This window comes from Odontesthes bonariensis, chromosome 22 (assembly GCF_027942865.1).
Source record: "Odontesthes bonariensis isolate fOdoBon6 chromosome 22, fOdoBon6.hap1, whole genome shotgun sequence".
Lineage (NCBI taxonomy): Eukaryota > Metazoa > Chordata > Actinopteri > Atheriniformes > Atherinopsidae > Odontesthes > Odontesthes bonariensis.
In genome coordinates, this window is record NC_134527.1 from 20,742,035 (window position 1) to 20,758,100 (window position 16,066).

Genomic DNA, 16,066 nt, shown 5'->3' on the forward strand with positions numbered 1-16,066 from the left:
AAAGTGGAGTATAGGTTAGTTAATATATATATGCTGCTGTGTTCTTTACATTTGGGTTTAAATTATTGGGTCCAAAAAGAGGAAATTTACTTTAAATATTTCTGCAAGTTAATATTTGAGATGGTTTAAATACCACTGAACCAGCTGATAAATTCTCATATGTTAAGTACTTTCCTGGCATATTCCTAATCATGAAAAGCTTCAATTTATGTTTATTTTCATTGCTTTAATCGACTCTTAATGTTATTGGATTGTCATAATTTTGTGATCTTCTTAACAGAGCCTTTTTATGGATGCTATGAGTCTCCGTCCTCGCTGATCTGCCATGTTACTACAGCAGCCCAGAAAGGACAAACCAAAACCTTTGAGGCGTATTTGGTCTGTTGCAATTTGTTATTTATGCCACTAGGTGGCACCAAATCTTCCACTGTGGAGCTTTAACATGTTGTTCTGTAGCTGCATTTTGAACGGTAGCACTGTTTTAAACCATCCATCCATTCATTATCTTTCACTTATCTGAGGTCGGGTCCAGAAACCCAGATATACACTCTCCAGCTCCTCCTGGGGAATCCCAAGAAATTCCCAGGCAAAAAGGTATATTTAATCCCTCTAGTGAGTTCTGGGTCTGCCCCTCCTTCCAGTTAGACGTGCAAGGAAATCCTCCAAAGGGAGGCAACCAGGAGGCATCCTAACCATATGACCCCCTCAGCTGACTTCTTTCTATGTGGAGGAGCAGCGGCTCTACTCCGAGCTCCAAGATGGTGGAGCTGCTCCCTCCATCTCTAAGGCTGAGCCCAGTCACCTTCTGAAGGAATCTCATTTCAGCCGCTTGTATCCATGACCTCATTCTTTGGGTCACTACCCAGATCTGTGACCATGTGCCAACACTTTTAAGTATATTTTTTGGGGGGCTTTTTATGCTTTTAATGGACAGGATAGTTGAAGGGGGCAGAGAAAGGGGGAATAGGAGCTCATGCAGCTAAGGGCTGTCCGATGTGGGACTCGAACCGGGGCCAACTGCAGAACTGTAGCCTCTATACATGGGGCTACGCCGCTGATCACCCCGTGCCAACACTTTTAAACCACGTAAAGACTGATTAAAGACTCCAACAAAACTTTCTTTTAAATGAGGACAAACATTAAAATTGTCTCTTAATTTTTCTGATGTCCATAGAGACACTTTGATGAATCATGATGTGCTGCACATTTGCATCATAAGAACAAATAACTTTTGTGAAGTCTTTTGTATTAAAAATGTCAGTGGGTGATAAGCTTCATTATTCATTTTGAAAAATGGCAAAAGCACCTCAAATGTTTTAACAGTCAGAACAAAAACAGATTCAATTGATTGTCCTGTACAAGAAAGTAGTTAATCTTGCAATTTGAACAGTTGGAATTAGAGTAATTTGTAATATAATTGTTAAAACGGTTGTCTTTATAAACTTTAAGAAATCAAATAGTTATTTTAGCTTCAATATTGTTGGAATTATAAGATATGTTTGTTTTTAAAATAACATAATAAAAACCTGACAAAACCATCATATATGGACTATTACTAGAAAAAACTAACAATCTTTAAAGTTTACAGACGACCTATAATAAGACAGAAGTATTATCTACAAAAAAATGTATTTAAACAATTTAATGTTTTTAAACTAATATTTGTCCCTTTTAGATGGAAAAGTAACTAAATGAAATTATTTGAGTCATGTTTTAGTTCTTTCATGCAAAATGTGCATTCATTGAAAACAAACTATGACTTTGTTCAAATATAAAAATCAGATGCTCAGTCCTTTTATTTGCATAACACATCTTTATTCATTGATGCCTAAACCCCAGCAGTATGATTTATTCAACGCTACGACAACAAAGAAATCATGTTCTTTCATGTTCTAAAATGGCCAATAGGTCACCCCCCTTGGATATTTATTGCATTAGCTCCACATACAAAATAATAGTAGTAATAATAATCCAAATTAGAACATATTTGTTAAGAAAGATTCATAAGAAAACATTTCACACAATTAACAATGCTACTGAGAGATAGTATGTTAGGAAGGACATGAAATTTACCTTCTTGCATAAATTTGACTGGCCTCTTTGATCTTTGTATGGACATGGTCTGTTTCTGTTGAATTTGAGTAATATTAGGAAACATGAAATTAACTGTAACCATTTTTTAAAACCACAACAGCTGTAGGGATAAATTAAAGATGGAAAACATTTGGTTCAAAAGCTAGTTCTTCACGTGGCGAAAATTTCAATTAAAAAGGTACTAGAAATTAGTGTAAAATCATAATTAAAAAACAAAAGAAACCCCTAAAATAAATAGTTCAACACTTTTGGGCAAATATTTATAAATATCTATAATAATATGTTTTCTTGTTAGATGGGTTAAAAATATTACTCCGAAGATGATCTACAGCCAGGAGGCTAAGCTTTGCTTAGCATTAAAACTGGAGGCACAGGGAAACTGCTAACCTGAATCTGTCCAAACTTTGAAGAAATGCTTTTAAAAAAGAAATCTAGCTTTAACACCCAAATTTAAGTTGTGACCACAACACATACTATGAAATGTATTAACTTTAATGTAACTCATTGATAAACAAATAAGACAAAAGCTCAAACTTTAATTTTACTGAGGAAAGATATGTAAAAAGGCTAATCCTTCTAACTGCTAACTAGCTAAAAACGTTTAGCTTAGCTACTCTTACGCTGGTTGATTTCCTCTAAATTTATGTGTAAAAGTTTACTTTAAATCACATTTTATCGTACTGAAATCATTTAATTCAATGCTGCACATACAGCACAGTGAGCTGAATAAGACACAGAAGTAAAACTTATCTTTAAAGCTAACTAGCTAAATTATAATTTATTAGAATAGCTTCTTATTCTGGTGGATTTTACCTGGTTTTATGTGGTTAAGTTGCCTTTTGTTGTATTTAAATAAGTTAATTACTGGAGTTAGTAGTTCCCCAGTACAAATGGTAAACAAAGCATAATGATTAAGTTGTTTTCATTTTGTTTATATTGCGAGTCCAGTCCTTCATGAGGGACTCACAATCTCAACAGTTAAAAGCTCATAAGCTTCCCTTAATTTTTTTGGTTGGATTTCATGTGTGCAATAACCGTTAATACACTAAAAGTTTAAGAGAGCAATTTGTCTCCACATTATTATTGACTGTAAAAACAACAGCTTAGTCGGCCACTCCAGCTTTACTAAGTACAGTCTGCACTGATTGGTCCGCTCGAGTGGCCTGATCAGGCACAGCCTATCATTTTTATTGAAACTTCAAGGAAGTTTAATCGGATGCTAAATGAGTCCCATCCCGTAAGTACAGGATGAGTCATCAACATTTTAAATCATTTTACAGGAATACATACAAAAAGTGTGGGTTTGCAAGCGACACATTGAAAAACACCTTTAACCCTAAATTTGATTTTATGGGGACTTTAAAAATGTTGATTACTAAGTTTCACCTGAGCCAGTCTGACTGTTTCCGAATAATCTGCTGCTAAAGGTAGTCCCCAACAAATCTTCTCCTTTTGTGAGCAGCATTTGCAAATAAAATACAGTGACCAGCTATTTTTTTCCCTTGACTTGTTGACAATGTAAAAAATTTACATTATCATCAGCCGAATCCTTTAAAACTCTCGATTTAACACCTTTAGGAGGGTTCAGCCATTAGCCAGCAGATATCATTGATCACTATTAATAGCATTAAGTTTCTGTGTTCTGAATATATAAAGCGAGATAGCTCGATTGTTTTACAGATTTTAGTGAGAATCTTTTTCATTAGCTATGTAAGTTTTAAAATGTCCTGTTCTGTCTAATTTATTCTATCTGTAGTCAATATTATATTTATTTATATTTTGTCATTAAACTACAACTCTTTTAAATGATTTTCCATAAGAGCTCCTCTAAAAGGGTTTTAGTGGTGATATCATGTGTAAAAGCATTTTACAGCACACACTGGGGACATTTTTATGGAGCTAGTGATGGTTAAGGTTAGTTTGGACAGTTTAGGCAGTTTACCCCCCGTCTTTACCAAAATAATAACTTAAACTTGTATAGCACCTTTCATGCGGACAAAAGTGGACAACAAAAAAAAAACAATTAAAGGGAGTTTGGATGGGAGGATTGTGGTTTCTAGTAAATAGATGTTTGAGGAGTTTTTTTTAACTAATTCAGGGATGAAGTGCAGTTCAATACCTTTAACACTCTTCACATGACTTAAAACTGGATATCCACAAAAGCAGATCACATTTCAGACAATACTTCCCCCTTCTTGGTTTAATATTACGCCAAAGAAAGAGGTAAAAGGCTTTTTACACTGAAGACGTCCCATCTAATCTGTGTTTGCTACAGCTTGTACCGCCGCCCCGGCCTCACCGGGGATGATTAAAGTGTTTGTTGTCCCAAACAAAGTTATCGGTCCGTTCCTTTAAGCCACCTTTGGATGCCAACTAGCAAGCACATAAATGTTGTTAAAGACTGTATGTGGAAGTGAAGGTAAATGTGAGCCAGCTGATGTTTTGGAAAGTGAATTTGCTTAAGATCTGCAGATAATCCAATCAAACAAATCTTCACATATATTTATAATAAGCAGAAACTACATGAGAATTCATATGTATGCTTTATCGATAATATTAAAAAATACAATATGTCCTAAAAAACAAAAAAATATATATTCATACAAGTAATATCTGAACTCTAATGTAACCTTTGCTTCACATTTCAACAATTTCATCCAGTGTCACATCACGTTCTTTCCTGATCAAAACCTCAAAATGCCAACTGAACCGTGGGCGCGGCGCACCATTTTCGACGACTGGAGTCCAGAATGCGTTTCCTAAAAACAGCTTATAATTTGCATCTCTCGGTTCTTGCTGATCCAGAAGGAGCTCAGGGGCCAAACGCTGACGTATTGCTAAGTATCTAACGACTAATTTTTTGTTTTAAAAAAGCGGTATAAAAAATGCAGAGCATTAACTACCACCTGCATGCTGTCGAGGCATCGGTCTGTAGGGAGTACAAAACGTACAAAACAAATGTGCTGCAAAACAACCAGAATGTTTCAGAAACACATATAAATAAAAGTACAGGTGTCCTCTGGCAGTGCAGACGGACCTCAGTCGAAATGCAGTTGGTACCAGATCGACCCCCCACCCCACCCCACATTAACTAAACCCCCCCCAGCTTCCTCAGTATCACGACAAAAAGGGGTGGACATTCTGTTTCTAAGGCATTTTGTACACGAGCTAATAAGAAACGAGTGTTGGTGGACGCTTCCCTTTACACCTTTTTGAGGACCCTCCCGTCAGTATTTGAGCCACGGGTGAGCAGCGATGGAGGCCTTGCTGCGGTCTCCGTAGTCGTAAAGCAGCTCCTCGTCCTTGTCAATGTTACGAGAGGCGACGAGGATGAGGTGGGGGACGCCGCTGATGTCGTGGAGTTTGGTTTGGCAGTTCCCGTTTTTGCTGTGATTTATCAACCTGCCCATTCGACCCGTCTCCTTCGTTGCGTCCACGCTGTCGAAGCAAAAATAAAAACATACCTCAGCCTTTACACCACTGCGTGTTTTATACCTGCAAGACATCAGTCTCTGCTCGACTCGTACAACTTCTAAAAGGTATTAGGCTAACATCTATTTGAGCCATTTCTAAATTAAGCACCATTTAAGACCTCAATATTGCACAGAAAATTTATTTAAGACCAACTTCACAGACAAAAAAAAACTGCATAAATAGGCACATTATAACACCTATTATTCATAATTTGTACAAAAGTTTATCAAAACTAAGAGGAGACCCAAAAAGAACAATCCATTTTCTTATTCTACTGTAATTACTCCACTATCAGGCCTATCACAACCATATTACTGAAGAAGCACGTTCACATATTTTCAAGTTTTATGTCTGTAGCGAGTTCCAGCTTTTCGGAGGTTTGGGAGCTAAAGTATCTGCATTTAAACTTTAGTAAACACCACAGATATCGACATGTCTTTTTGGAAGTTGCGCTTAAAAAACCCCCGAAAACATACCAGTATGTTTTGCAGAGGTACTGGAAGTAGTACATGTAGCAGCCGGTGGCAGGATTTTGAGCGTATTCGGCCTCTCTCTCCTTAGCGTCGGTGATCTGCAGCAGGTCTCCGTGATATTCCACCACATAATCGCCCTTCTGGAAACACCTAGTGGCAAAAACCGCCCTCCCCTTTCCTTCTATATGCCGCACCTACAAAGAAGAGGTTACTTAACTTCAGAAACATTAGAATATTTACAGAGTATTTTAGTCAAGCTGCATTGTTTACTAGCATCCGCTGCTAAACCATTTCCCTCTGGGATCAATAGAGTTACTATCTATATCTGTATATAAAGAGTTGGAGTGTTTTTGGTATAACTGGAGGAATAGCTTTAATATGCTTGGGTTTACTGCATTAAATTACACAACAGCCGCCCTGATTTTGATGACAGTGGCTCTTGTGTGTTTTCGTAAGTTACCTGAGCTTAAACCAACAGGTTATTTGACAAAAGATTATCTCATACATCTCAATAAGACCTCAGAAAATGGTATCAAATTGTAAAAGGAAAAGGGCATAAAATGTCACCTTTTAAACATTTGAAAGTTATTTGTGGCTTACATCTTCTAAATTAAATAAATAAAGTCATATATCTACAAATTTTGTTTTTGTTTGTGCCTTAGAACGCTGCTGTCGAGTTGATCCATTTTGTCCTGATCGGAGCTCTTTACCCTGCAGACCTCACTGAAATCTGCAGAAAAACAAGCCCACCACCTAGTGGCGGTTCTTCTATGCGTTTACATTCTTATGTCCAGAATTACTGTGAAGTCGACATTAACATTTTTAAGAGTCTAGAAAAGTGTTTTAATCGAGGGGCGACGAACAGCTGTGTCACAGAAGTGCCACCTTCACAGAAACGAGAAGGGAAATGACACAAAATCCAGAGAGTTCGACTTTTCCCCAGCACTTGAACGCAGCATGCATTAGTGGGTGAATGAGGAGCAGAGTCTTTATAAAAAAAAAAAATTAAAAAAAAAAGTGGTTTCAAAACTCCACATGAACCCTCAACCTGATCTGTACACGAACAGGCAGCTTTTCGAGTGTGAAAGGTTTAAAAAAAATCTGCATGTTAAGTATTATTTCTTCACTTTAAAGTTGTTTTATATCTGAAAGTACATATTTAAATTGTGTAATACACATTTGTGACCATTATTAGACTGATTTCTCTCTGTCTGTATTGCTTACTTGGATACATTTTCCTATTTTCTGAATTCTCTGGGGGGTATTTTTTGGGTTTCTCTTATGACAGGACATATAAAAAAAGTCCTGTCATAACCAAAATACTTTACTTACTGAATCATCCTGTTTGGAATTAGGTACAGTATCGATCCTCCTTGTCATGTCACTGATAAAAACACAGCTCCATCCGTGTGTTTGAGCACACAAGGAGTAAAGATTTGCTCACAAAGTGTTTACTGCCCTGCAGATGTTAGAAACTGAAGAGTACCTCCATTCCTTCCTCTATTCCATTTGTGATGAGATCGTCTACCAGCTTCTTTTGTTCACACTGGTGAGAGAAATGGAACAGGACATTACTCACAAAAGAGAAGGCTGGAGTTTGCCCTCACAGACGAGCACACGCATGTCCTTCAATTCAAAGCATCCACGCTGAAGATAAAAACACACCGAACACAATACATTTCCACATGAGACTCTAAATCCCAGATAAAAATCTGCATGTCTGCGGCATGTTTTCATGTTAAGACCGTTCCAGATAAGCATTTACACTCCCACACTGTCCCGACTCGTTCTTTTGAACCTCTCATCATTGCTGTTAACGGTCACAGAGAGATCCAGAGGACGTGCAGAACGAGTTTTGATCAAGTGGAGGCAAACACGCTGTTGCTTTCGACTCGCTTTCAACCTTCAGGAATTCATTTCCTTCATAACACAAAAGGGAAATAGGTCAGAAATGTTGCCAAGTTATAATGAGATTCCAAGCGCCGGGTGCGGGTTTGTTTTGATTTCCACTGCAGGTAGTATGTTGATTTGGATCCTCAGACACCCAGGTCATGGCTCTTTACTTTACTCCATCTTAAAGCTCGTAGGATTGTAGGTAGAACGCATGACTGACACTAACCGATATGTTTTTTGGTGCCACCTCTGCCAAGCTGAAGCGACGATTAACGGTGATGTTAGGGCACACTTTTTATCATCTCCTAACAAAGTATGTGGATTGATTGAAATGAGCACATCCTATGGATCGTTTTGCACATTTTCCCAACAGAGCACTGCTCAGACTGCAGGTTTACTAGCCTATTTGCATGAAAATATACAAAATCTTGAATTAAATTGCCTCTGAACCTTTGAACATAAAGTTTGAGAGCCCCTGCTCTACGGTAACTGAGCCAGCTGTGTTTTCAGTGACTGTGTCCGCATAAATCCACCTACTCATTTGCTGGGTAAAGCCCTGGTTCGTGATGATCATGACGACATCTTACCTTGAGTTCTGTTTTGCTTTTCCTTGAGCTTCTTCTTATTGGAAAGAAGTCGGTAACTTTTCGGTTTTGAGAGATTTTTCCCGCCGCTCTGTGGTGAAAAAAGGAAAAAAAAGAGACACGTTACAATCACACCAACGAGTATCACGCTATTCGAAAATATTGTCTATTTAACACATGGTCGCAAAGATGTGGAATAAGTACAGCATTTTACTGGCGTCCAGGCTTTGAAACATCAAACTCGAGCACAGGAAGGAGCTGAAATGCTAAAATCCACACGGGAAGCGGACTTAAATACACCTCTGTGATTAATTTATGGAGATTCTGATAGGATTAAAAGGGTGGGGGGGGCGGCCAATATTCAGTTAATTAACGGTTAATCGTTAGCAACTTCATCAGCGTCCTGTTTTCAATGATAAATCAAAAGTTTGAGTCTTTGAAAACAGACAAAAAAAAAAAAAGAAGATTTCCAGACCTCAAATTTGGGAATCCACAGCATTTGACGTTAAGTTTGATATTAGAAGAAATGGCCATGAGCATCGTTTTGTGGGGTTTTATAGATCAAACGGATCATCTATTGATTCAGAAATAGATGCTCTAAATGTGAGTTCAAACTGTATTCATTATTCTTAAATCAGTGGTTTGGTAAGGAATTCTGGATTGTGGGATTTCAGGGCTGCACGTTCACTTATTTCATTCTACGTTTTCTTTTGTCGTGGAGCATTTAGTCATTTTTATTTTATGTAAAAGACACACGAGTTCTTTGGAATGCAACAAAACGGACCCAAGTCCAAAGGTTATTACATCACTGTCCGACTTTATAATTCTTTAAACGAACGTGGACTTTAACGCAGCAACACACTCAGTAAAAGTTGTTGTCGAGTCGTGTTTACCATTTTTGGGAACTGAGGATACTAATCGTTGGGAGTTTTTCCAGAGGAATCTGTCTATTCTTGGTGAATCCAAGATTTCAGCCGCTCAACAGTCCGTGGTTGTTGTCTGATTCTCCTCTCCATGATGCTCCGTACATTCGTATGAAGTCATGCAGAATGAGGTCTGGCCTCATCCTGCTGAAATAACCACGGACCTCCCGGGAAAAGACGTCACCTTGATGTAAGTATATATCTCAAAAACTCCAATACTCACCCCTGGATTAAAACTATCTTTGTAGAAACAGACGTCAGTTTTTCCCCAAAACTCATCTGACCACAGAACACGTGTCCACCGTCTTTCTGTCCATCTGACATGAGCTCGTGTCCAGAGATCTGAGTTGATATATGGCTTCCTTCTTGTGTGATACAGTTCCAGGTTACAATTTTGGACGCAGAGGTGGGATCGGTTGAGAGAAAATGTTTTGGGTTTTTTTAAGGTCCTCCTGAGCCCATGTGGCTGCACTGATCATGGTGACTCGACGGTTTCACATGCAGGACTGCCCGAGTGCTCCATGGCCATCTAACAGTGGTTTCCGTTATTGGCCTTTACTCGGAGAAGTTCTTAAGACTCTCTGAGTCTTTTTACAATATTCTGCTCTGTAGAATGAACTTATTGTTGATTCTCTGACAGAAATTGTCACAAAGTGGTGAGCCACGGCCCATCTCTCATTGGAAAGACGAAGCCTTTGGTGAGCATCCGCCTTTCATACCCAATCCTGACACCCCCACCTGTTACTTGTATATTTTTAGAAACTTTTTAGCCTCTTTAACAACTTTTTTTCTTTTTTGTAGGTTGCTGCATCAAATTCTACTTTTGTTTCTAAGTCGGTCAGTTTTTGGCCTCGTGTCTATCAAATGAGGATGAAACTAATTAAAAGATTACAGACTGAAGTTGTAATCCTTTCAGAAAACTTCTATTCAAACTGCGTTTTTATGTGTTTGGTGACACAATACGATTTTCCTTCATACAACATCATCTTCCTTATATTGTTTCTTTATCTTTGAAGTTTTTAAAGTGGTTAAAAAAAAAAACAGATTTGTCTTCGCACACCACTCGTACTATGACACGATGATATAAACCAGCATCAGAACTCAGGCGAGCGTACGTTCTCCGAGAGGATTTCTTTCCCTTGACATTGGTCCGGGCTCCTCTCCTCTGGTGGCCGTGGAGTGCGCCGCAGTTGTTGGCGTGGAGAGGAGTGTGAGATAAACCGTTACCGAGGGACAGGGAGAGCTCGGAAGGAGAACGAAGGCAGTGGAGCTTCGGAGGTGACGGCTGTTCGTCTGACCAGCAGGGTGAACACTGGCTGTAGCTTCTCTCGGTGTCCGTGAAGTCGGCCTTCGAGTCTCTCTGCGAGGCGTTGATGGTTTCTGCTGTCCTGCCTGGGGGGGAATGAGTTGAGTGAGCAGACCTTTTTAAAAATGAAACAACTACTACAGAAAAGATGCTCACCCTCTGCCTGCCTCTGAGCTTCATTCTGCAGGTAGGAAATGGGAGAGCACCTCCCCTCCCGAGTCAGCCGGATGGTCGTCTTCTCATCATGAACTGCTGATATGGACTTGGTGCAGCTTAACACTGTCACTGAATGAGTGCTGCATACAATTTCCTGTGAAAACAGAGAGCCGGTGATCATCCATCATATCTGATCACAGAACAAGAACAAGTGTATCGATTTTTTAGAAGAACTTTTAAGGAAATTCTCTTGAATTAAGCTTTCAACAGGGGTCTGTTTCTCATCTCCAAAATACTGCTGTGACATCCAACTGATGTAATCCTATCAAACTATGGCAGCGAATGGACTGGAAGGGATTTAGGCAAGGCGAGTTTATTTGTAGAGCACAACTGGTACACAAGGCAATTCAAAATGCTTTACAGCTACATAAAACCACAAGAAGTGGTTCCAAAAAACATGAAAAATAATCATTAATTAATTAATTCAACAGCGAAGAGTGCAGATAAAATACTTTCAGTAGCAATTCTTTGTATCCGAGCTGTTAACAAACATTATGAAGTTAAGTATTGAGTACGGGCTTAAAGTGCTCTCAAATGGTCCCATTATGATCAGGCTATGGTGTAATAAATGTGACATACTCTCAATCTAGAGGTGTACAAGTAAGTGCGACACATTTCTGTTTCACTGAGTCACAAGTCAAAGCGCTGGCTGACTTTTTGGCCAAATCCCAATTGCTCCCCTCGGCCCGACCTTTCCAGTTTCACTATGTAGGGGAGGGGCTCCTTCTGTTTTGAAGAAACAGTGGTCATCCAGGCATCCAAATGTTCCCGACGAAAGGACTACATGACCACTAATCATTGATCTCAAAAGGATAAAAGGATCAAGATACAGTGATCAATTGGGAGCAAAAGTCTTGAATTTCCTCTCATTTCTTTATGTTTCCCTTGAAGCAGCCAGACTTTCTTCTAATCTTTTAAAGTGGTCTTGTGCAATAGTTCTCAAGGCTTTGTGAAGTCTGTCAAATTTGTTCTTTGAATATTTGCTGCTTTTACACTAGTTTTCAGTCCAGTTCTTGTGTTTTTTTTTGTTTGTTAAGACACTTAACACTTAACTATGAATCATTCAAGCATAAAAAAGGCTCCTAACTCAAGGGATGAACCAGTGTTGTCTACACATAACAGACAACTGAGCAAAGAACCCATTTGAAAGTATCTTTAGACACTTTGTTTGTTCCCATTTCTTTAGTTTCATCTATGAAAAACACCAAAGATAACACAGCTTGACAGACAGAAAAAAGTATTTTTGCTCCAACAAACTGATTCCCAAAGAGCTATTAGCTGAAAACTTGGCATATCTCAGCATGGTGTGCAGTGTATCCTTAAAACATTTGAGGAAACTGGACAAGTGGAGGACAAAAGAAGAAGTGTCAGGCCTAAAAAACTATCTACAGCAGAAAAGCAGTATCTGAGAGTGATGTCCCTCAGAAAGAGGAAAACATCCAGCAAAGACCTGACACAGGACCTGAGAGATGCATCTGGACCTTGAGCTGATCCATCTGCTGTTGGCCCAAGCCTCATCAGAAATGGGCTCCATGGAAGGGTGGCTGTCAAGAAGCCATTCTTAAGGAAGGGAAACAGGGAGAAAAGGCTGAGCTATGCCAAATGACACAAGAAGTGGACTGAGAATCAGTGGCAACAGTCTTAAGGAGGGATGAATCCTCCCCAGAGCCCCGACCTCAACATTATTGAAGCAGTGTGGGTCATCTCAACAGAGAAAGGAACTAAAGGCAGCCGACATCCAAAGAAGAGCTTTGGGATGTCCTTCAAGAAGCCTGGAGAACTATTCCTGAAGACGACTTAAAGAAAGGACAGAAAGCTTGTCTGAGAGGGTTCAGGCTGTGTTGGAGAATAAAGGAGCTCAGACCAATTATTGACTTTAAAACTAATCAGAATTGTACAAACTCTGTTTTTGCCTTATATACTGTATCTACATCTAAGTTTGCACATGTTTACAAAAATTGCCCCATCTACTTCCTGCTTTCCAAACAAAATTGAAAGAAATAAAGGGATAGCTAAAGAATACTTGTATGCTTGCTTTGCATACTACTAAATGCTAAGAAATAGACATTTTCTCAATTAAGAAATGGAGGCAATAATTTTAGAGTATTTTTATTTACTAGAAGTGCATCTTAAAAAGCGGTACAAAGTGTCCTGGTGGTGGTGGTGGTGGGGGTGGTGGTGGGGGTGGGGGTGGGGCCCGGGACACGGGACCATGCTGGATCCACACCCACTTGTACCCTCCAGTCAGACACTTTAAATAAACAGCACAGTCAGGCCTCCTGACTCATCATCTAATGGTCAAACCCACTCACAGTAAAACACGCAGCAATTTCTAAACTATGAGCTCCTTCTTATAGGAAAGTATGCGTGTTTTTGGTCTCCTTTAACGCCACAAAATGCTGTTACACATTCAGATGACAGGCACATGTAGCAGTCAATGCTTACTAGCGTTAGCACTCTTAACAAAAAGCCTCGAGCCTGTGGCTCCTATAACAAAATTACAGTTAAGATAGATTTATAAGGTACTCAAACTGTAGAATCATCTCTTGTATACCTTCTCAAAGACAATCACTTGCGTGCTATGCTGAAATGTGATTGTTATTCCTCTTCAGTTGGCTTTGTTTTGCCTATGTTTGCTAACGCATAACGAGCCAACTTACCCCGTTCATGTCCGAATTGTTGTCGTTGCTCCCCGCTTGCCTTCGTCGCCTCGTTCGGAGGAAAAACACCGATAGAAAAACACCGATAGAGCCGAGAAGTTAACCTCGGCTCCCCCCCGCAGGCAGTGTCCTCCCGACACGACGGACACCCTTCCACGGTGATTCCGAGTACTTCTGTTGTGCTCGAAGTGCCAACAGCTCAGCCGATGCAGCTCCGCTACGACATTTTTCTGAATGTGTGTCAATGAATGAGGAGTCGGGACGCTGGCGCCCCCAGCAGGTTAATGACGGCAGTAACCCTCTGTTTACATCACCGTTTTGCAACTCTTAATACACCACTAGAGCAGCTTGTGAACTTAAAAACTATGTTCTTCGAACATGCTTTAAAGCACATTTACTTTTTTTTTTTTTTTTTTCAAATTTCCGGGGTTGAAACTGCCCTAGGGCACACAGGGACTAAGATTCTGCAGTTCACAACTTTGGTTTCCAGCCCGGTGCTACAATGTTTTGCTTTACAGGTCTTTTTTTGGCCTTCGACTGCATCTTTGTAGCCTCTGCAACATGCCAACAAATGCATGTGTACGACTGTACATGTGCAGGGCTCACGCTGAGATTTGTTTACATCTCGCAACTGTAGGGAGAGCCTAAGAGCCACAAAATTAGCCAAATTCTGTTGTGATGCTTTCAAGTAGGCCTGTTCTTCTGGTGGTCTGCGGGCAACATGAGACCAAGAACATACCTCCAAGTGATCCTGTTAGAAATTTAGAAAAAAAAAAAAAGCCAAAAAAAAGGAGCCTTCTGAAATTCCTACAAAAGGACTGACGTTGAATGCTTCACTCTATTTAGCCTAGCATCATTTAATCCACAATGCAACATGTTGTTGTGTGATTCGGTGAAAATAGTCAGTTTAACCCTGCCTGGATTGACAAATACCTGTTTATTTTACTGCCAAATCCAAACGCCAAACCATCCATCTATTGTCAAGTTGTGGCTGGACTGGACGGAGCCTATCCCAGCTGCCATTGGGCATGAGGAAACTGGACTGTACACCCTGGACTGGTCACCAGTCCATCACAGGGTAACACAGAGACAAACAACCATGCACATGCACACTTAGAGACAATTTAGAGTCACCAATTAATCTAACAGGCATGTTTTTGGATGGTGGGAAGCCGGAGTACCTGGTGAGAACCCACACATGAATGAGTAGAACATTGCAAACAGAAAGAAGCCAACCGGGATTCGGACCAGTAACCTTCTTGCTTTGAGAAGACAGTGCTAACCAATCATAAACCAAAACAAGTAAGAATCTAAACAAATTACATTTAACAAAACTTGGGCTGCATAAAGCAACCTTAGAATTATATTGGAAAATTATTATGAAATAGAAATTGTTTTCTAGATTTAACTTAACTAAAAATCTTTGTGTAATGACTTCATGTACCTCTGAAGTTCAACTGTTATTGGTATTACCATTTACTTTATTATTATAATTAAACAACAAACAGGCAATTCATTTTTTATGCACCATACCAGAAAAAAAGATCCCATCAGTTAAAATAATACTTAAAAAAATAGAATGGGGAGGAAAATCTGAGTAAAAAAAGTAAAACTGAAAAGGTTTCTTCAGTAGAGGAAGAATATCAAACAATTGTGCGTTTACATGTCCCCTTCCCTTTCAAAACTCACAAGTGTTGGAGAACAAAGGGCAGAAAATCCCATTTGAACTGTGCATTCTTTCCACTGCTGAGCATCAGTTAAACCTGACAGTAAGCCATCACATTTTGAAGTTTTAAACATACATGTCAAACTGAAAGCTACACACAATGGCCTTTGGTTCTCCGTTCATGAAGCAGTTCCTGCTTCTGTGCTGGCCGATTGTTTGGTAAAGTTGAGCTCTAAAAGCAGCATGCATCAGCAAACACGCTACTTTGATGTTCCTGTCCTTCACTTTGGAAGTCTCCTAGACTTCCTAGAGAAGTTGTGGCAGCTGTAGCTGGTCTTCAAGATCTAGAATTGTTCAAACTTATTTTTTCTCCATATATACGGTATTTCTATTTATGTTTCCATATGCTTCAATAGATCACTGCACTCATTTTCTTTCTGGCAAAAATCATAAATAAAATAAATTGATAAATTGCATATCACTGTACTCACCCAGTTTATTTATGTGCTGTGTGTTGTTTACATCAAATATAGCACCAGACCAACTTATCTGAGGAATTTACAAAAGATCTAATGACATTAATATATAATTTCACTTTTGAACTTCACATTTTTTAAATTACATCACCTCTTCTGACATTCCTACATTACCAAAAGATTGTGGCAAGTTTATTTGTGGTAAATGATAGCCTGGTTTAGCATTTATTCAACTGTGAACAAGAATAAGAATAAGGAGTTATACAGTTTTGTATTATAATTTGTTGCTGCAACTGTGAAA

General features: G+C 39.2%; 1 protein-coding gene across 1 annotated transcript; it reads right to left on the reverse strand.

Annotated features, from left to right (window-relative positions):
* Positions 1-5,181: 5,181 nt before the first annotated feature.
* Positions 5,182-13,867, reverse strand: kmt5aa (lysine methyltransferase 5Aa). The gene is made up of 7 exons (XM_075455274.1): positions 13,624-13,867; positions 10,904-11,057; positions 10,557-10,833; positions 8,522-8,609; positions 7,528-7,587; positions 6,045-6,235; positions 5,182-5,532 (listed from the first exon to the last, which is right to left on the reverse strand). Exons 1-7 carry the CDS (start codon positions 13,630-13,632, stop codon positions 5,322-5,324), a joined length of 990 nt encoding a protein of 329 aa, XP_075311389.1. The 5' UTR covers positions 13,633-13,867; the 3' UTR covers positions 5,182-5,321.
* Positions 13,868-16,066: the final 2,199 nt, after the last annotated feature.

What these genes read in the sequence shown, in the direction of transcription:
- kmt5aa (XM_075455274.1), bottom strand. An exon ending in AAAGCAAAACAGAACTCAAG is followed by an intron (nt 7,588 to 8,521) that starts GTAAGATGTCGT and finishes TTCTCTCACCAG; the next exon opens with TGTGAACAAAAGAAGCTGGT. An exon ending in GAATAGAGGAAGGAATGGAG is followed by an intron (nt 6,236 to 7,527) that starts GTACTCTTCAGT and finishes TCTTCTTTGTAG; the next exon opens with GTGCGGCATATAGAAGGAAA.